This window comes from Erpetoichthys calabaricus, chromosome 3 (assembly GCF_900747795.2).
Source record: "Erpetoichthys calabaricus chromosome 3, fErpCal1.3, whole genome shotgun sequence".
In the NCBI taxonomy this organism is placed as follows: Eukaryota; Metazoa; Chordata; class Cladistia; order Polypteriformes; family Polypteridae; genus Erpetoichthys; species Erpetoichthys calabaricus.
In genome coordinates this window covers 294,134,480-294,156,165 of record NC_041396.2, presented here as the reverse complement: position 1 = coordinate 294,156,165, position 21,686 = coordinate 294,134,480, and the positions used below count along the sequence as shown (strand labels likewise).

The following is a 21,686-nucleotide window of genomic DNA, read 5'->3' as shown; positions in this document are numbered from 1 at the left end:
CCGATATCCCCCTCTCCCTCTCCGTGTAGCTGAAATGCTAAAGGTCAGAGATTTGGAATATCATCTCCCGTATGGATGGGGGTCTGAGAGGGGTCACAGGGTAAATTAAGGCCAAAGGTTTGAATTACATGCTGAGAACATTCTGCCCGGCTGAACCTGTGGGTGCCAGGCCAAGATCTTTGTGAAGCAGAAGAGCACCAGAGGTTTGTTGTATCTGATATAGCGCCTTTCAATAGGGAAACATGAATGCACATTCTGAAACACAACTGTTTACTTTAAAATAATTTATTTTGTGTCTTCATTAAATCACTGCTCCATGATTATTGTTTAGTTAGTATTTTGTGTCATATTCTCACAAAAAAGTTTTATTTTAAAAAAAGAGGACATAGAAACGAGAAATCAAGTGCAGCAATGAGAAAGGCCGAGGTGCCCCCACATCCCCCACTTTGCCACCAGGAGGCCCTACTGTCTGCTCAGGATATATACGATGTCCCTTCACTGTCTCCTTTGGGGGCCATTAGCTGCAAACTAGCCCTCGCCAAAATGGGGTCAAATCTTTGTTTGTCTACCCCCCCTCCCCAGTCACCCATAATGCAATACTCCCAGCAGGTCTTCTAACAAGCAGCTTCTCCCATTGGATTTGCCATAGCCCCCTTTTCTTCTGGTTGTCATGACAAACTCCCCATCTCTAATCCCCAATTTGACCACAGAGCCCTGCCGACTGCCTCGAGTCTGGCAACACATCACATGTGCTCCGGATGGTTCTGCAGACACTTGATGAACTCGGTCACAGGACGTCCCTCGTAGCAGATGTCGTACACGGCCATGAAGAGGGGAAACCTGGGAATGAGTAAAGGGACAGGGTTAGAGGAACAGAAGTGGGGGACCACAGTCACATTGAGCTGTGCTGAGGCAGTTGAGACACGAGATGGGAGAGTGGGAGGGGCAAACAGGAGCTCATCATGACTGGAAGGGGAGAAGGGGGGAGGGGGGTAACTGAGAGTTCAAAAATAATGGGAGGGGCCAATTAGAACTTCAAAAAGAATTGAAAGGTAAATCAAAGAGTCCGAGGGGGGCAATGTGGTATTTCAGAATAAGTGGCAGGGGGCAACTATGGCCTAAAGAAAGAACAAACTAGGAGTGGGGGGAGCCAACCACAACCTGGGAGGTCAGAAGAAGTGGGAGGGGACAGCCATAAGATAGAGAAAGGGCAAACTAGGAGTGGGAGGAGCAAACTGTAACCAAGAGGGAGGGGCGAACTATGAGCTAAAGAAAGAGCAAACTAGGAGTGGGGGGAGCCAACTGTAACCTAAATAACAGGCATACTAGAAGTGGGAGGGGCAAACTGTGACCAAGAGGGAGGGGCGAACTATGAGCTAAAGAAAGAGCAAACTAGGAGTGGGGAGAGCCAACCGCAACCTAAAGACATGTCAACCTAGGAGGTCAGAAGAAGTGGGAGGAGACAGCCATGACCTAAAGAAGGGAAACTAGGAGTGGGAGGAGCCAACTGTAACCGAAATAACAGGTAAATCAGGAGTGGGAGGAGCAAATTGTGACCAAAAGGCACAGCAAATGAAGAGGTCAGAAGAAGTGGGAGGAACAAACTATGAGCTAAGCAAAGGGCAAACTAGGAGTGGGAGGAGCCAACAATAATTAAAAAATTGTCTGGGAGGAGTGTGCCAGTGCCTCAGTCTTTCAGGACTGTCATCCTCCACTAACCCTAAATAACAGGCAAACTAGGAGGTCAGAAGAAATGGGAGGGGCCAATTATGACCTAAAGGAGTGGGAGGGGCAAATTGTGAATTAAAGACACAGCAAAATAGAAAATTAGAAGGAGTGGGAGGGTCCAATTATGACTTAAAGAAAGGGTAAACTAGGAGTAGGAGGAGCCAACTGTAACCTAAATAACAGGCAAACTAGAAGTGGGAGGAGCAAATTGTGACAAAAAGGCACAGCAAGCTGGGAGGTCATTAGAAGTGGGATGGCCAACTATGACCTAAAGAAAGACCAAATTAGGAGTGGGAGGAGCCAACTGTAACCTAAATAACAAGCAAACAAGAAGTGGGAAGAGCAAACTGTGACCTATAGACATAGCAAACCAGGAGAAAGAAGTGGGAGGGGCCAACTATGACCTAAGGAAAGACCAAACTAGGAGTGGGAGGAGCCAACTGTAACCTAAATAACAAGCAAACAAGAAGTGGGAAGAGCAAACTGTGACCTATAGACATAGCAAACCAGGAGAAAGAAGTGGGAGGGGCCAACTATGACCTAAAGAAAGACCAAATTAGGAGTGGGAGGAGCCAACTGTAACCTAAATAACAAGCAAACAAGAAGTGGGAAGAGCAAACTGTGACCTATAGACATAGCAAACCAGGAGAAAGAAGTGGGAGGGGCCAACTATGACCTAAGGAAAGACCAAACTAGGAGTGGGAGGAGCCAAAAATATCCTAAAGACATAGCAAACCAGGAGGTGTCAACTGTAATCTAAGCAAAGGGCAAACTATGAGTTCAGAATGAGTGGGGGTGGGGCAACCGATTTAAAGACAAGAGAAGAGTGAAATTTCCAGCAGAATGGGAGGAGCCAACTGTGACCTACAGACAGAGCAGACTTCCTAATAACTGTGAGGGGCCAATTAGGAGTTTAGAGAAAAAAAGGGATGGGGAATATTGGAGGTTCAAAAGCAAAGGGGCAGGAGTTAGAAACCCAGAAAGAGTGGGAAGGGCACACTGACTTAACGCCAGTGACAAAATACACGACTTCCAGCCGGAGGAGATGTCAAATGTGACAACTGCCGCTGCTGATCTTGTTGCCTTAGGATGTCAGATTACAAGACTAGAAATTGCAGGGGATGAAAAGTGACATGTGTCAGTGACAGCTGTCCAGCACAGTTTCAAATTTCCGCAGTATTGTGAGGTTGCTGCAGGGTGACAGTCCATTCACGTGCTGTCTGACAACACCAGTGGTGCACGAAGGCCTTCAGTCACAATCACAGCCCTTTTTGTCTTTCCTTGGTGTGATGTGACAGCCACTAGACATCAGATTAGACAAGTGCCTGTTTGCAAGGTTCAACCCCCCCCCCTTTTACCTTATTGGCTGCGTTATATGCGTTTAATATTCAGGTGGGTGCTCATTGGTTGCCAGCTCTCGCATACACAGAGCCACCCCTATGATTCAGGGTGACTCACGGACTGCTTGGCCTGAGTCTCTTTGTTTGTCAAGCTACACGACTTGGGGTCACAGGAATGTCAGAGCTGACCCCCAGAGAGTCACTAAGATTATAAGGATGAAGCCTAAGGCCAAAAATCAATGGGAAAAGTCATGTGACGGGGACTTAAGGAGCATGGAAGGGACACATTGGGAATTCAGAAAGAGTGAGGGGTTTAGATGAAACAGTGGAATGGGGGGCAAACATTAGGAGGATTAATGTGGGGGCAGGATTGGGAAGGGAGGAAGGGAGGGGGATTAGCAAAGTGGGAGTTTAGAAAAAGTGGGTGAGGCAAACTGGGAGCACAGGGAGGTATAATGGAGTCTAAAGTGAGCTGGGGGGGGGGGCAAAATGGGAGTTCAGCAAAACATTCAAAGAGAGAAAGAAGAAGGCAAACAAACAGTTCTTGAGTTAGTTAATAGGAAATGGAGAAACACAACAGTAAAATTAGAGGTTCAGGGGGCCATTAGTAAGCAACACTAACAACATGCAAAGGGGATGAGTGGACGGTTTAGATTGAGGAGACGTTATAGAAGTTCAATCACAGGGTGGGACTTTGATAATTGAGGATGCATGAATGGTTGCACAGGACCGGACCCCCTGGTTTATCTCATGTCCCTTACTTGTCTGCCAGGTTTTTGTGCTTCAGGATGTGGTTGAGCTCAGCTGAGGTTTGGGGTCCCTGCAGCTTCTGGCCGTTCAGCATTTCCTTTTCCAGTTGTTCAATGGACTGCAGTAGTGGGGAAAGAGAAGAGTGCCATGAACAAATTGTTAGTTACATCACCCATCCACCGAGGGGCAGCACTCAACTTGAAGTGGAGGTACGTTTTATAATCTGCCCAACAAGTGAAATGACGTGAGAGAACGGAACAGTACAGAACATGATAATAATAACTTAATATAATGTAACATAAATATATGACATGACATTAAAGAACAGAAGACTGTAGCGGTCAAACGTTCTTGGGCCGTTTGCTATGGACTCTCATGACAGGTCCCCACGTGACTGACGGACTTCACTGAAGGAAAGCCAAGACCACCAGCGGCCCCAGTCCAACACAAAAGAATTTAAACACTAAATAATAATTGCAATTAATGAAAATATGTGAATGTGAACACAATCCTTCAGCCTAACTCTTCACACGGCGAAAACAAGGAGAATACATGCAGAGCATGTCCTCCAGCAGGCGGTGACCCCAACAAACACACAAGATGATGAATGCTCCTGGAAATAACAGAAAAATCCAAACGTCCTGTGGCCATTTTGGGGGGGGTGTCCTCATGCAGAGCCTAATACACTTGTCTGAATTCCAGTGACCCCCATTATATATTGTTTCATTTTATTTTCAAATCTTAATGTCTGATGCTCCACACAATCCCAGAATGCACCACACTCTGCTTCAACATTCATATTACTTATTTTTTCAAACTGGTATTTCATTTGTAAAATTAAACTTCACGGAAGCAATGTACTTGTTTATTACTATTGTGACCTGTAGGGGGCACCACTGAGCTCCAAACCCTTCCAGTACACCAACACCCATGTAAATATAAACTCAAATGATAATTTATTATAACATCAATCCGCACACATATCATGACAATTTCACAACGCAGTTCTTTCTTTCTCTACCATCTCCTTTTTTCTCTTTCCTCCTGGTGATCGTTGTCCACTGCCTCCCCACTCGGACCACCCATACAGGAAACTCTGCCTCTTTTATTCCGGACCCAGGAGCACTTCAGGTGTCACGACACTACTGACTGGATGTACTTCTGGTTCAGACTGTAGCTCCCTGAAATGAGGACAATTTGTCTCTACAGCTCCTTCTGGTGGCATGGATGTAACACTGCAGGGCTGCACTACCAGACTACAATAATACATTTTACATTTTATTTATATAGCGCCTTTCCCATGCTCAAGGCACTTACAGAATATAATAAAGAACGGCAGAATATACAGTATATAGCATTGTACAAACCAGATAAATAAATAAAGAAGATTAAGACAGTAAATTCTGAAAAAAACAGACAACATAATTGATGGTCTCGCACACACACACAGGTTACATGAGCATCTTGACAGAGAAGTAAACTGAGAGAAAGGTAATAAAGTCAAGTAGAGCTAAAAGCCTTCCTGAACAGATGAGTTTTGAGTTGTTTTTTAAAAGAATTCATGGAGTCAGCTGACCTGATTACTTTTGGTAGGTCATTCCAGAGTCTGGGCGCTATACAGCTGAAGGCCCTGCTGTCACCCATGGAGTGTAGATTAGTGTGAGGCACAACAAGATTGGCAGAATCAGAGGACCTTAGTGGGCGGGCAGGCACATAGTGATGGAGAAGGTCACTGATGTAGTTTGGTGCGAGGTTATTTAAAGCTTTGTAGGTTATTAGTAGGATTTTATATTCAATTCTGTAGGACACAGGGAGCCAGTGAAGGCGGAGCAGGATGGGTGTGATGTGCTCGCTGCTGCTGGTTCGAGTAAGGACTCTTGCAGCTGAGTTTTGAATAAGCTGGAGCTGTGATATAAGATTAGAAGGGGCACCTGCCAGTAGGGAATTACAATAATTGATGCGGGATGTGATAAAAGCATGGACAAGTTTCTCAGCATTAGAGAAGGAGAGGAAGGAGCGAACACGGCATATGTTACGGAGGTGAAAGTAAGAAAGTTTCTTAATGTGATTTATGTGGGTGGAATAAGTGAGGGAGGAATCAAAAATGACACCAAGATTTTTTACAGTAGAGGCAGGTCTGATGAGATCACCGCCAAGATGGACTGGGAAGGAGCTCATTTTATTAAGTTTCATTTTAGTCCCAATTTGCAGGAGTTCAGTTTTATTGCAATTTAATTTTAAAGAGTTCTGCTCCATCCAGGTTTTAATTTCACTAAGGCAGGTTGTGAGCTGAGAAAGCTCTGATGAAGTTCCACTTTTAACATTGAAGTAGAGCTGGGTATCATCTGCATAAAAATGATAACCCAATCCATAACTACGGATAATATGGCCAAGGGGAAGCATATAAATACAGAAAAGCAGAGGACCGAGGACAGAGCCCTGAGGGACTCCTTGTGTGACTGGCACGGAGTTGGATCTGCTGTTGCCAAGACTAACAAACTCTTGCCTATCAGTCAGATATGACTTCAACCACTGGAGGGCAGTGCCAGAGATACCCAGCATGTTCTCCATTCTGGACAGTAGGATGTCATGTCTAACAGTGTCAAATGCTGCACTGAGGTCTAACAGAATTAATATGCTGGTTTGTCCAGAGTCTGCTGCCATAAGCAAATCATTGGTTACCCGTAGCAGAGCAGTTTCACAGCTGTGCCGCGCCCTGAAACCAGACTGAAAGGGTTCCATCAAATTATTAGAGGTTAGGTAATTGGTGAGTTGGGAAGCTACAACACGCTCAAGAACTTTTGACAGGAAAGGTAAGTGGGAAATAGGCCGGAAATTGTTAAGATTGCCAGCATCAAGGCCAGACTTTTTTAACATTGGGGTTACAGAAGCAATTTTAAAAGTGAGTGGCACGGAGCCAGTGTCAAGGGATGAGTTTATTATTGTTGTAACAGTCGGGATTATGGCATGAAGGCAGGATTTAAGTAGTGTGGTGGGGATGGGGTCCAGTACACAAGTAGTCGGCCTCATCTTATAAAGCAGGTCATTAACAAACGCAGATGTGACTGGTGAGAACTTAGAGAAGGAGCTGGATGGAGTGGGAAAACAGGGAGAGATATAAACAGATGATATATTTATGTTAGTTGAATTATTTAGATCTTTAATTTTGTTACGGAAAAAGTGGAGGAATTCCTCACAGACTTCAGTAGAAGAGGTAGTTGGACCAGATGCGGGTTCGAGTAGTTTATTAACTACAGAGAACAAAACCCTTGGGTTATCATGGCCACTTTCTATTATTCTGCCATAATGGGTGTTCTTGGCAGAAGTTAGTGCTTCTCTGTAAGCTCTTTGGTGGTCAGAGAAAGCCTGGATGTGCACGGTGAGGCCAGTCTTACGTGACATTCTCTCAAGGCGTCGGCCAGCTGCTTTCATAGATCGCAATTCTGAGTTATACCAAGGAGCTGAACGTTTAAAGGAAACCTCCTTATGTTTTAAAGGAGCTGTTTTATCTAATGCTGAGTGAAGGGCTGAGTTATAGTGGTCAACAAAACTATCTAGTGTTGGTGGAATAGGTGCAGACAGTAAAAGATCAGAAATGGATCCAGAAAGGATAGAGGGACAGATATTTTTAAGGTTTCTGTAAGAAATTTGTCGTTTACAGGTAAGAGGTGGGATAGGTAATGAGACAGTGAAAAATACTGCTTTATGGTCAGAGAGTCCCAAATCAGTGCTGTAAATGTTGGCAACAGATAGTCCAGAAGTGCAGATCAGGTCCAATATATGACCGCCAGAATGGGTTGGAAAATCAACATGTTGTGTCAAGTCAAAACAGTCCAGTAAGGACAGGAATTCATTTCTCAGTTTAGATGTAGTAATGACAATATGGATGTTGAAATCACCAAGAAGCATAATTCTCTGAGAGTAAGAGCTTAGGTGGGTCAAAAGTTCAATCAGATCGGATAAGAAGGATGCATTGTATTTTGGGGGACGATAAAGAACAATGAGTGAGACAGGACCTGATTCCGTTATTAGTTTAAGAGCCAGGCACTCAAAAGACAATGGGCAGTCAATTGGGATTCTTTTAATGTTTAAGTCTTCTCTGATAATTACTGCCAGCCCGCCGCCATGTCTTGAGCTGCGAGGCTCTGAGTGGAAAGTGAAACCAATTGGAGTCGCCTCTGTGAGAGACGCAAATTCATTCGGTACAACTCCCAGCCTGCCCTGTGGGTATCCATGTAAGCACCGTCATCCAAGAGAACTCCCACCTATTGTGTCGAGAAGGTAAATAGGCTGTGTAACTGTTCTTCAATAAACTGGCCTCCCAGCCAGGTAATAATCTATGAAGCATCCCAGCCATATATGTTTGTACAGTATATATATTTATATTTATATTGATAGCTTTCATATTTTTGGTTTTGCTATCAGGGCCGAGAATGTAGCTGTGATCTCTTTACCTCTAACGTCAAATGTTGGCACTGTATCTGATCGTGTTGAGCTCTGAATGGGAGAAGAGCACATGGCCGTGATATCTCTGCCAATGAGCAGCTACCCTCTAAAACACACGTAGCTCTGATGTCTCTCTCCAAAACGTCAAACGTTACTCCTTAACAATCTGAAGATGATGATGTCTGCTGATGATGTCTGTCAGAGGTTCGCACACAAATATGTAACTCTGGGCCATTGTCCTCAAAAAAGAAATGAACAAGCAGAATGTCTTTGTGTCACATATTTCATTTTGGCTCTCTTTATACATTTTAGGACTTATCACTCACTGAGCAAACTTTTAGGACCACCATACTAATCCTGGGCAGGGCCTGCTTTTGCTCTCCAAGGAGCCTCAGTTCTTCCTGTCGTGGATTCCACAAGACGTTGCAAACATTCCTTTGAGATTCTGCACCACGTTGACAGGATTGCATCACACAGTTTCTGCAGATTTGTCAGCTGCACACTAATGTCAAGTTCCACAAAATCCCAAAGGTGTTCTGCTGGATTCAGATTCGGAGACTGAGAAGACCACTGAAGACCATGGAACTCATTGTCATGTTCATAAAACCAGGCCACTTTAGCTTTGTGACGTGGTATACTATCATGCAGGGATGAGCCATTAGAACAGCGGTTCTCAATCTGTGGGCGCGAAGTAACAAAAAAGGGGGCGCGAATGTTGCCATATGTGGCGTAATTTCGCTATTCGTAGGGAAATTTTAAACTTGTAGCGGTGTATCGGCAGCAAAAAATATAGGAATAAATTTTATTAGGGTTTCAAAAAAACGTTAGGGGGGCGCAATTAAAACTGTTACAGTTAGGTCCATAAATATTTGGACAGAGACAACTTTTTTCTAATTTTGGTTCTGTACATTACCACAATGTTTTGGATTCTTACTAGGACTAGTTGTTAAAATCCCTAATTCTTCAGCACAACAGTTGAAAGGAGAAGTCATCTTGAATGGAGTGAAATTTGCCACAGAATTGCGTGGTGAAACCAATGTGACACATCTTCAGTTGTGTGCCCCAACTTCATTGGGTGTTTTGGCCACTTATCACAAGACACCCTCTGCCGGGGTTGGCCCACCCCTGGTTGATCAGGCCCGGGTGTATGTAGCATGGTGACACCACTCGATCAATTGGCAGCCCATGTTAAGTCCCTACGTTTCAGCCACAGCCAGTGACTGCTCCGTTCCACTACAGTGGCAAGCTCTTTAATTAATGAATTTTAAATGAGACAACTCCGATGCAGTTGAAGTGCAGACTTTTAGCTTTAATTCAGTGGGGTGAACAAAACGATTGCATAAAAATGTGAGGCAACTAAAGCATTTTGATAACACAATCCCTTCATTTCAGGGGCTCAAAAGTAATTGGACAATTGACTCAAAGGCTATTTCATGGGCAGGTGTGATCAAGTCCGTCGTTATATCATTATCAATTAAGCAGATAAAAGGCCTGGAGTTGATTTGAGGTGTGGTGCTTGCATGTGGAAGATTTTGCTGTGAACAGACAACATGAGGTCAAAGGAGCTCTCCATGCAGGTGAAAGAAGCCATCCTTAAGCTGCGAAAACAGAAAAAACCCATCTGAGAAATTGCTACAATATTACGAGTGGCAAAATCTGCAGTTTGGTACATCCTGAGAAAGAAAGCAAGCACTGGTGAACTCAGCAACGCAAAAAGACCTGGACGTCCACAGAAGACAACAGTGGTGGATGATCGCAGAATCATTTCCATGGTGAAGAGAAACCCCTTCACAACAGCCAGCCAAGTGAACAACACTCTCCAGGGGGTCGGCGTATCGATATCCAAGTCTACCATAAAGAGAAGACTGCATGAAAGTAAATACAGAGGGTGCACTGCAAGGTGCAAGCCACTCATAAGCCTCAAGAATAGAAAGGCGAGATTGGACTTTACTAAAGAACATCTAAAAAAGCCAGCACAGTTCTGGAGAAACATTCTTTGGACAGATGAAACCAAGATCAACCTCTACCAGAATGATGGCAAGAAAAAAGTATGGAGAAGGTGTGGAATAGCTCATTATCCAAAGCATAGCACATCATCTGTAAAACACAGTGGAGGCAGTGTGATGGCTGCCAGTGGCACTGGGACACTCGTGTTTATTGATGATGTGACACACGACAGAAGCAGCCGAATGAATTCTGAGGTGTTCAGAGACATACTGTCTGCTCAAATCCAGCTCAATGCAGTCACATTGATTCATGATACAGATGGACAATGACCCAAAACATACAGCCAAAGCAACCCAGGAGTTTATTAAAGCAAAGAAGTGGAAAATTCTTGAATGGCCAAGTCAGTCACCTGATCTTAACACAACTGAGCAGGCAGTTCACTTGTTGAAGACTAAACTTCAGACAGAAAGGCCCACAAACAAACAGCAACTGAAAGTCGCTGCAGTGAAGGCCTGGCAGAGCATTAAAAAGGAGGAAACCCAACATCTGGTGATGTCCAGGAGTTCAAGACTTCAGGCTGTCATTGCCAGCAAAGGGTTTTCAACCAAGGATTAGAAATGTACATTTGATTTCCAATTATTTAATTTGTCCAATTACTTTTGAGCCGCTGAAATGAAGGGATTGTGTTAAAAAATGCTTTAGTTGTCTCACATTTTTATGCAATCGTTTTGTTCACCCCACTGAATTAAAGCTGAAAGTCTGCACTTCAACTGCATCTGAGTTGTTTCATTTCAAATTCATTGTGGTAATGTACAGAACCAAAATTAGAAAAAAGTGGTCTCTGTCCAAATATTTATGAACCTAACTGTATGAAAACTCGGGTCGCAAAAGGTTGAGAAACGCTGCATTAGAAAATGGTGGCCATAAAGGTTACTCAATTAGACCCTGGCATTCAAGTGATGATGGATTGATATTAACACTAGAAATACCAAAGCCTACGAAAAAACTCGTAAGCCCGGCCCACCTTAAATCCGTTTGCACCTCTCCATCAGCCTCTTTTGTCTTGTAAATGTGTCGCAGCCTGCTATTTCATCGGCCCACCGCTGCAGGAAAGTCAAAAACCTCTCCCAGCTCAAGCCTCGTTTATCAGGGAGTGAGGTACCGGGAGTTGTAGAGGGTGAATAGTAGATTGTTACTTGGAACACATGCATTTCAAGTGTCTGCAAAGATCTGTGTAAGTGTAGCATGACAGAAATGTTGAACACATACCTAAAAGACAAACCTCTTCCATGTTTCAGTTGTAAGAGCCATTTTCCTAGTTACATAAGATTCATAAATATTTTACTAGATGACAATGCATAATCTATGGGAGGTTCCTATAACCCCTATAAGTTCAGTAGCATTGGTATATTCCTGCCATTTCTAACAGCTCTGACTAAACATTATTCTTAGTTAGTGACCAGCCTTGCCATGTATAAGGCGTAGATGGCACAAGGTTTTAAACCGTGCCCGTGCCTACGGGCGTATGGACCTTTTAAGTGTGTGAAGTAACTTGTGCTTATTTAAGTGCTTAAGGTGTACAGAAGAAGAAATTAAGAACTTTAAAGTACAGAAATAACTAAAGTTTATCAAGAAAAGCTAAGTTTAGAGTAGATACATTTTTTCCTTTTTTTTTGCTTTCTTTTATTCTTGTGTGGATTATTTACTTTTAACTTTCACTAAATATTTTTAAAACAAACTTTTGGACTGAGAGATTTCTTTTGGCATGCTTGATCTCGCCTTATACTTCGGCAGCTACATTAGTACCAACGACACAATGTTGACATGAAGTGTATAATGTGTGAAGACTGAAGTCCAAATATCAAATAAGCGCTTTTAAGAAAAGGCTGCGGTGGGCTGGCGCCCTGCCCGGGGTTTGTTCCTGCCTTATGCCCTCCCTGTGCTGGCTGGGATTGGCTCCAGCAGACCCCTGTGACCCTGTATTAGGATATAACAGCTTGGAAAATGACTGACTTTAAGAAAAGGTACAAATGTAACAGAACAAGTGCGCTTTTATTCAAGACTATAACCGGAGAAAAAGAAATCGGGTTGGTGTGGCTTGTTGTCGAGACTTCTTGGGTAGTACAGCGGTAAGAACTGCTGACTCCTATTCAAAAGGTTGTGGGTTCGAGCTTTCCTGCGTCCCAAAATAAACATTTTGAGTAGTGAGCTGCTCTTATTTTACTATAATACAATAAAAATGTACATTGGATTTGAGTCTGTAACAGCCGGTGTGTAAATGTGTGGTACTTGTAGTGTTTATTTTTTATTCAGTTTTATGCTCTCAGTCGCGTTCACGTTCACCCCGCTCTGACACTGCTGTTATCAAATAAAGACGAGCTATAACAGAGCTGAACTCAGATCGGAGAAAGTGAACTGAAGCCCTCCCTGCAAGAAATGTCCACTCACATATAAGAGTAACGCAGCTGCACCAGGCGTAAAGGCGTTTGGATGAAGAACGAGGTCGGGCATCACCCTGCCAGTCAGTCTGCCCCACACCTGTCCTTCAACAAAGCAGCACAGCTTACAGAGCTCGCCAACGTATCATGCAAAGTCCTGTTTGTGATGAGCTTTATATAGGAAACATTTATATGTTACTTATACTGTATAAAAGTCAGACTGAATGTTAGTTACCTTGATTTATTTACTTATCTTCCTACAGCGTAAAGTCACAAGTAGACTGCAGAGCTTCCTGTGTGTGCTCACAAATTACACGTGTAATGCCATGAAAAACGCCTGCTGGCACTTCAGTACGTGAGCAATGATACGAGAATACAGTTGGCCTTCTTTTGTGGGCACATACACCGTCCAGTTTTAAACACCAGCGTGGAGAGTCACTCGTGTACTGAAGACTTTATAACTGCAGGTGGAAGCTGCTGTTGCCGTACTTTGTATATAAAAGCCAGATCGAATATTATTTAATTGATTTATTTACTTATCTTCCTACAGTGTAAAGTCACAAGTAGACTGCAGAGATTCCTTTGTGAGATCCACAAGGGCACGCTGACAAATTGCACTTGTAATGCCATGGAAAGTGGGCCGGGTTTTTGAATTTTTTCAGAGGCTTTGGTAATTCTAGTGTTAATTGGTCCAAAGTGTGCCAAGCAAAGATTCCCTACACTGTTACAGGACCAACAGCACCAGTCTGGACTGCTGAAACAAGGCAGGCTGCTGTTGGTGACTTAACAGAGGAGAGTTGGGATTTTTCCAGTTGAGCAAGATAAGTCTGCATGCCAATAGGGTAGTGAAGGCAATCACAGTTTGTTTGTCCTTCTCCATTTTAAGCCCCTCTGTGAGCCCACCAAACACAGCTGTTAGTGGATTAGGAGGGATTGTGACACCAAGGCTGTCTGAGAGGCAGTTAAAGATTGTGGTCCAGAATGATGTTAGTTTGGTGCAGTGTGATGATGCGGGTTCGGCTCCATGCTCCCATCTGCTGTTAGGGAGCCCTTGAACCCAACACCATCGGTAATGTTACCGATGAGCTAGACAGTGAGGCAGTAACAATGAGCAAGGGGATGATGTATAAAAGCGCTAAGTGCTTTTATTCAAACAAGTCAACAAAAACAAAGTGCAACAATGTTCAAAGTAAAGTGCAGTAATGCAATGTCCAATAAATAAATAATCCATTAAATGAAACGGCTGCGGTAGGTTGGCACCCTGCCCGGGATTGGTTCCTGCCTTGTGCCCTGTGTTGGCTGGGATTGGCTCCAGCAGACCCCCCGTGACCCTGTGTTCGGATTCAGCGGGTTGGAAAATGGATGGATGGATGGATGAAACGTGGAGATTAAAATCAATAAATAGAACATTCCTTTAAAACGAGCTTAAAACAATGCTGAAGGCAGTCTCTTTAAAACCAATCTAAAGCCCGGTGTCTTTTACCTGGCAGCTCTCCTGCTTCTCCCATCTGGGGCCCGCAACAGGAGAGTCGCCCTTTCTGCAGCTGGCCTTCTCTCCGCATGACTGATCTGGATGCTCCCTGATCCCCGACTTCGGTTCCGCTCTCCCGATCGAGACTTGGCTTTATACCCAAGGGCCAGGACGCTCACATTGGGACTCCTACTTTCAACTCTCCCGACTCCCGCTGCCTTCTTGGCCTTACGCGGCCAGTCGCCCTTCACTGGTCACCCCCACTACTCGTTCACTCAGCGGGAGCGACCAGTACTACGACTCCTGGGTGTCGGCCTAACACCCAGGCTTCCACACAGCTGCCTGCGAGCGCTCGCGCACTCATCCGCACCGGCTTTGTAGCCTTCCTGCCTCCTTTCTTCCTGCTTCCTTCTGCCACCCCCGTTTCCTTCTCCTTTCTCTTTTTGTTCTTTCTTTACCTCCCCCTAACCATCTCGGGCTTCTCTATATATGCAGAGAGGACATGGCAGCTGCAGCGCATTAGCCACAGGAACAATCACGGGTGTGGGCAGTCCCTCACCTGTGCACTTAGGTGAGAAACGCCCACACCGCAGATCGCCCTGCGGCTTGCTGTAGCCACCACACCCCCTCGCTAAGCCGCGAGCACTGCGATTATTTATTTAACTGGCCTCAGCTGGAGAGCTGTGGACCCATAACACCACATGCAGGCCCAAAACATGTGACCCAGTGAGGCTGGAGCTCGATTGCAGTGTTCGCAGGTTGGATCATGCCCTGGAAACATTTTGGACAGTTTTAAGCGAGACAGATGAGCCAGATATGTAATTTTGAATTGAATAATTGTATGCTTTGTGCATATGGAGCTCGAGTGAATTCTCTGCATTGCTCCCTTCCACTCTTTTTCTGATATGTCGAGTGAGAGATCCTTTTCTCATTGTCCTCTTGGATCTTTGAAAGGGAGGGACTGTAAAATAATTTTATATATTGCAGATACAGTAATCCCTCGCTATATCGCGCTTCGCCTTTCGCGGCTTCACTCCATCGCGGATTTTATATGTAAGCATATTTAAATATATATCGCAGATTTTTTGCTGGTTCGCGGATTTCTGCGGACAATGGGTCTTTTAATTTCTGGTACATGCTTCCTCAGTTGGTTTGCCCAGTTGATTTCATACAAGGGACACTATTGGCAGATGGCTGAGAAGCTACCCAACTTATTTTTCTCTCTGTCTCTCTTGAGCTGACTTTCTCTGATCCTGATGTAGGGGGATTGAGTAGGGGGGCTGTTCGCACACCTAGACGATACGGACGCTCGTCTAAAAATGCTGAAAGATTATCTTCACGTTGCTACCTTCTGTGCAGCTGCTTCCTGAAGCTTCGCATACTTAAAAGCTCGAAGGGCACGTATTGATTTTTGCTTGTTTGTTTTTATCTGTCTTTCTCTATCTCTCTCTCTCTTTGTCTGCTCCTGACGGAGGGGGTGTGAGCTGCCGCCTTCAACAGCTTTGTGCCGCGGTGCTTCGCATACTTAAAAGCCAAACAGCCCTATTGATTTGTTTGCTTTCCTCTATCTCTCTGACATTATCTGCTCCTGATGCGCACTCCTTTGAAGAGGAAGATATGTTTGCATTCTTTTAATTGTGAGACGGAACTGTCATCTCTGTCTTGTCATGGAGCACAGTTTAAACTTTTGAAAAAGAGACAAATGTTTGTTTGCAGTGTTTGAATAACGTTCCTGTCTCTCTACAACCTCCTGTGTTTCTGCGCAAATCTGTGACCCAAGCATGACAATATAAAAATAACCATATAAACATATGGTTTCTACTTCGCAGATTTTCTTATTCCGCGGGTGGCTCTGGAACGCAACCCCCGCGATGGAGGAGGGATTACTGTATGCTGTCTGAGTCCTCGAAACTGAACAATATTTTTTACAGAATAGAGGGAGGTGGGAGATGAGGAAAATCGTGCAGGTTCTGTTTAACAAAGTTTCTAATTTGAAGATCGTGAAAGAAATGTCTTGCTGGAAAGTTACATTTGGAATGTAATTGTTCATAAGATTCAAAGATGTTGTCTATAGAAAGATCTCTAAGTGATTTAATCCCAAATGTTTTCCAGATATTAAAAACTGCACATGTTTGCGAGGGTTGAAAGAGGTGGTTCTCATGCAGAGGTGCCATGGATCTTAAATGCTTTCTAAGTTGGTTCCATGTTCTGAGAGAGTGAAGCACAATTGGTGTTATTGGTGTATTGGCGATAACTTGCATTTATTGGGGCACAAAGCAGGGAATATAGAGAAGTACTGCAGGATTTTACTTCTATTGCAGACCAAGCCTGTGTATGTTCATTTATTTGTGTCCAGGTTTTTATAGCTTGTATGTTTGCTGCCCAGTAATAAAACTGAGAGTTAGGTAGAGCCATGCCACCTTCTGTCTTAGGTCTTTGTAGGGTCGCTCTTTGGATAAGTGGATGTTTTAAGTTCCAAATAAACGAGGTTTGATTGAATCTAATTGCTTAAAATGTTTTGAAATAAAAAGAGAAGCTTTATGGCCTGTTTTAACCTCTTGCTGCCTTATTTTGCCTCCTCACCATCTTGAGTTTGTCATCAATGACCATTCTCAGAGTTTTTGGATGATCCCCTGGCTCAGCTCTTTATTCTCCCGCTCCATGTCAGGAGACCCCGGCTTTCTCACCACCTTTTTAATTTTTGTTCATGTGATCCCGGGATGCTCAAATTGGGACACCCTGTCTTCCCTTCCCACCACACTCAACTAAACGTCACCCCCCCCCCCCCCAACACCAGGTTATCCCCCAAAAGAAGGATACCTATTTGCCACTCTCACCTTGCCAGTCTTTGCGAACGCCTCGGCCACCTTGCGGTTGCGCCCTCCGTAGCACGTGGTGATGAGGTCAGCCACGCCACAGCTCTCCAGGAAAGTGGCCGAGGAGACGGTCCCGGTGGTGCAGAACAGCTTGGCGAAGGCGATCATCTCCATCAGTCCCAGCCGGATCACTGCTGCCTTTGTGTTGTCACCGAAGCCCAGGCCATCACAGAATCCGGCGCCCACGGCAACCACGTTCTGTATCAAGAAAATGGAGAACATTAAACTGGGACTAAACTGGGTGCCAGAAGACGGGCACAGCAGGTGGCTCACCTTGAGTGCCCCACAGATCTCCACCACGTCGGCCTCCTCCACCACCGTGATACGGAAGTTAGATGTCTGCATGAGCTCCTTCAGCAGCACTCCATGCTCCTTGACCTTGCAGCCTGTAGGGAGACAACACAGTCAGACATTTTATCAGGAGTGGGAGATGGGCCCACTCAATGGGTTTGTCCTGGATTGACATCTGTAACTCATGATGCTTGTCAGCTCCTCACCAATGGTGGTCTCACAGAACTTCTCATCGGCCACCTCATTGGCAATGTTGGCACCCATCAGAACACTGACTTCTATGCCCAGTTTCTCTCGGATGATATCTGAAATCAGTCGCAGTCCATCAGGTCCCTCATCCACACCCTGCAGCACAAAACATGATGAGAGTGACTGAGCATCAACCTCATCCACACTGGCATCACCTACACCCCTGCTCCTGTGGTACCCACCTTAATCAGAGAGATCCCAATGGCATCTTTCTTCATGTGGCTCTTCAGCGTGTCACAGAGTTTTCCGATAAACTGATGAGGAACCACAAATACCAGGATGTCGGCCCCTGTGCCCGCCTCCACCACATCTGGTACTGCCACCTGCAGGAGAGGGGGGAAAAGTGCACGATGGTCATTCCAGCGGCAGACCTTATGGGCAAACATTGTGATAAAAAAGGAATTAAATAATAATAATTAAAAAACACACTGTCATAGATTCAAAATCCCAAAGCAGGTTATGCCGTCTCTGCATGGTGCTATACTGACATGGATGATCTGTGAAACAAGTGGTGAAGTCACCTAAGACACAACTGAACTTGTGGACACCAGAAGCACTGCCACCTAGAGGTAAAAACTGGAAGGGAAGCCCCTAATAGGAAGGTATGAAGCAAGAATAATGCTGGCAAATCCAAACCTGAATCTCATGGGTGATGCCACAAATGCCTGAAACGCTGCCCTCTAGGGGAAACTTGCAGCAGTACACAATACACAACAATCAAGCTACAAACGGCTGAAACACTGCCCTCTAGGGGGCAGGGTAGTCCTGAATTACCAACGGTGAGGCTCAATGTACCTAAAATGCTGCACAGATGATGTCTCAGAAACTAGCGCTAAAAGAATTACACGTTCAATACTCTAAACAGTTTAAACACTGCCCTCTTGAGGAAGCCTATTGAAACTACACTGGTGGGTGGTACTGCCAGTGCTTGAAGAGCTGCCCTCTAGAGGAGGCTATAGTGCTAATGAGAGTGAACACCTTTAACAATTTAAATGGTGCCATCTAGGGGAGTAACATTGAAATTACACAGATGATGCCTCAAATTCTTGAAGGACATTAATTAGATTAGATTAGATACACTTTATTAATCCCATAAGGAAATTAAGTATAAACTGTAAAAATGACACATTCAGTATTGAAAAACTGCCCTCTAGAGGAGGCTGTGGTGGTAAAAAAATAATATTGTACAAAGTTAGAATACGGCCCTCTTGAGGAAACACATTTAAATTACACAGAAAATGTCTTATTATTATTATCCATCCAGCCATTATCCAAACCGCTATATCCTAACTACAGGGTCACGGGGGTCTGCTGGAGCCAATCCCATTCAGCACAGGGTGCAAGGCAGGAAACAAACACCGGGCAGGGCGCCAGCCCACCACAGGGCAGATGCACACACCCGCACACTCCAAGCACACACTAAGGACAATTTAGGATCGCCGATGCACCTAACCTGCATGTCTTTGGACTGTGGGAGGAAACCCACGCAGACGTGGGGAGAACATGAAAACTCCATGCAGGGAGCACCCGGGAAGTGTAACCAGGTCTCCTAACTGTGAGGCAGCAGCGCTACCCACTGCACCACCGTGCTGCTGTTATTATTATTATTATTATTACTATTACTACATGGTACCTCAGATGCTTCAAAAGCTGCCCTCTAGAAAAGGTTGCAGTGCTAAAAAATAAAAAAATGAGACTGGCACAGTGGCATCATTTGGGGTTAGTGGCTTCTGCCACCCCCTGATTTCAGGTATCCAACCCCTGATCAATGAGAGATTCCCTTACCTGTCCAAGGCACTTGGGCTTCTAGCCCAAGCTCATCAACTCTGAGAAAACTCCAAGGGGGACCCCTTATCCTAAAATTTCCCTTTAAACACCCCATCCCTCCTCCTGGGCTCTTTGCCACTGTGAAAGGTCCAGTTTTCCATCTGCTTTATCAGATACCCCTAATAAGTGCTGAAGCTACTGACTGGACCCCCGCCCCCAACCCACCCCCTGCAGTCTGGAACCTCCACCCTGTGGCCATTATCTGAGTCAGATAACCCCCCACACATCCCTAATCTTAACCACAGTGTCACTGGGTGGAGCTCTGGAGGCCTGCAGCTGGACTTTATTGGCGCCCATTGGAGGCGACTCTGTAAATTTTTAGCTCCAGGGTGGAGGCTCCAGGCTGCAGAGACAGATTCTTGAAAAAGAACAATTACACTTACTAATGCTCTATAGGCCAGTAAAACACAATCAATCCTCTTAAGGAATTATATCTGAATTATTCTGATGATATCCCACATACATGGTACCCTCTAAATGAGGGTGTAGTGCTAAGATTTGACACCAATATTACTGTAGAGGAAACATTTTTATCTAGGGGAGGGGAATTATATCTGATGATTTTACAGCTATTTGACAATTTGCCCCCTAGAAGTTTCAGGTGGAAGCCCAAAATACACCAGTGATGCTGTAGACACCTGCAACACTGCCCTCTAGAGGAATGTCACATCGGAATTACTCAGATGATCCCACAGATACTCAAAATTCTGCCTCTGTAGTGGCTAAAAAAAGACACCTATAAGGCCGAGAGCAACTGGAACACTGCCATCTAGAGGAGGGTTTTCTAAACTTTCTTTTCTAGCGACTAAATCTTACCCTTCTTAGTTTCTTCGAGACACTAAGTCATAGCATGGGAGGGGGTCCCAGTCATAGTGGAGCAGCGTCGATTGCTTAAACAACCCGCAGAAACTCATAACAACACATTTCTCAAAGCATACGCGACCCATTCACATTAAATACAATGGTGAATTGCGAACTTACGCCACCCAATGGTAGCACCCCTGTGACCCAATAGTTCGCAAAACTGGGCTCTACAGGAGGGTTTCTTAAACTATGGGATGAGATTTTGGGTCACGGTCTGTCACGTCAAGAGTTACTCTTATGTTAATGGTAACGGGTCACGGATGGTTTGAGAAGTGGGTCGCTGCGGGTTGATTAAGCTATCGACATCATCCTTGATACCTCTGCACCCTCCATGACTCTCCAAGGGGGATCCCCAGCTGCACCAATGATTGTCTGGGCATTCAACAAGGAGTGGGGTCTTGAAGAGACTACAGTGGGCAAGATTGGTGTGCAATAAAGAATAAAGTTTAAGAATCCCCGCTCTAGAGGGTCTGAATTGCACAGGCTGTGCTAAAAGCCAGTGCTGCTGTGATGGCCGAGTTGGCTGCAGCTGGCATCATTCCCTTGAACCCGGGGTATCAGTAGACATAGACCATGACGGGCTACAGCAAATGAGGACACATAACAACAGGAGGGCCTTGTGCTTTGATTTCTCTCCTAAACAGCATTCACACAATTAAGAAAATATAGTGAAGAATATCAATAAATAATCTTCAATAAAAACACCAATGCTTTAAGTGAGAGCATAAATATCCACCAAGGTTAAACTCCGGGGGGAGTGCCTCCCTATCTTCACTCAGCCCCCCCAATGCTCCTCAGTCAACCTTTTAAAAATGACCTGTGCCCCCAGCCACCTCAGACAGTCACCTATGGGCCACCCAAACCCGGCTCCATTGTCCAAAGCCATTGGGACATTCCTGCCCCCCTCAATCCCGCCGTCCCCTCACTTCCCATGGGGCTCCCTCCTGCCCGTCGTACCCAATTCTACTCCAGGAACCTTCAGAGTGATTTTTATTTTTTTTTTATACTCTGTCGTCACCTTTGTTTTCACGACATCCCCTCTCTGTCCTGCTCAGGCTCCTTTTTATTCTTAAGTGGGCACAGGTCCCTAATTGGCAACCCCAGATTGCTTACAAGGAAACCGGCTGATCCGTACATGTCCGCATGTGAATGCTGGTCCAGCCGATCTCCACATCAACACCGCAGAATTTCTTGTTTACGCTACCTGGAGCCTGAGGGGCACCGTTTTGATTTTAAAATTGTGCACGGCCACGGACCCCCGACACGCCTCATCACAGGCGCTCTTTAATGAAGATCACGTAGGTGCAAGGAAGTTACAGATAAAACCACAGAAAATGAAGGATATTGCCTTCTAGAGGACGGCCAGTGAAAATGGTAAGGCTGCAGACAGCTGTGTTGTGCCCTCCTTAGGGATGCCAAAGCCCCATATCCACCACCAAACCCCCCCCATAGATCATGA

At 44.9% G+C, this 21,686-nt stretch overlaps 1 protein-coding gene across 1 annotated transcript in view; it reads right to left on the bottom strand.

Annotated features, from left to right (window-relative positions):
* Positions 1-269: 269 nt before the first annotated feature.
* gpd1b (glycerol-3-phosphate dehydrogenase 1b) overlaps positions 270-21,686 on the bottom strand; it is a 58,669-nt gene continuing 37,252 nt past the window's right edge. The window contains exons 3-8 of the mRNA XM_028798540.2: positions 17,719-17,859; positions 17,494-17,632; positions 17,270-17,382; positions 16,958-17,194; positions 3,830-3,936; positions 270-840 (exon numbers count right to left, since the gene is read on the bottom strand). Of these exons, the coding sequence (XP_028654373.2) occupies positions 744-840; positions 3,830-3,936; positions 16,958-17,194; positions 17,270-17,382; positions 17,494-17,632; positions 17,719-17,859 (834 nt within the window). The 3' untranslated portion in view covers positions 270-743. The remainder of the gene's footprint in view (positions 841-3,829; positions 3,937-16,957; positions 17,195-17,269; positions 17,383-17,493; positions 17,633-17,718; positions 17,860-21,686) is intronic.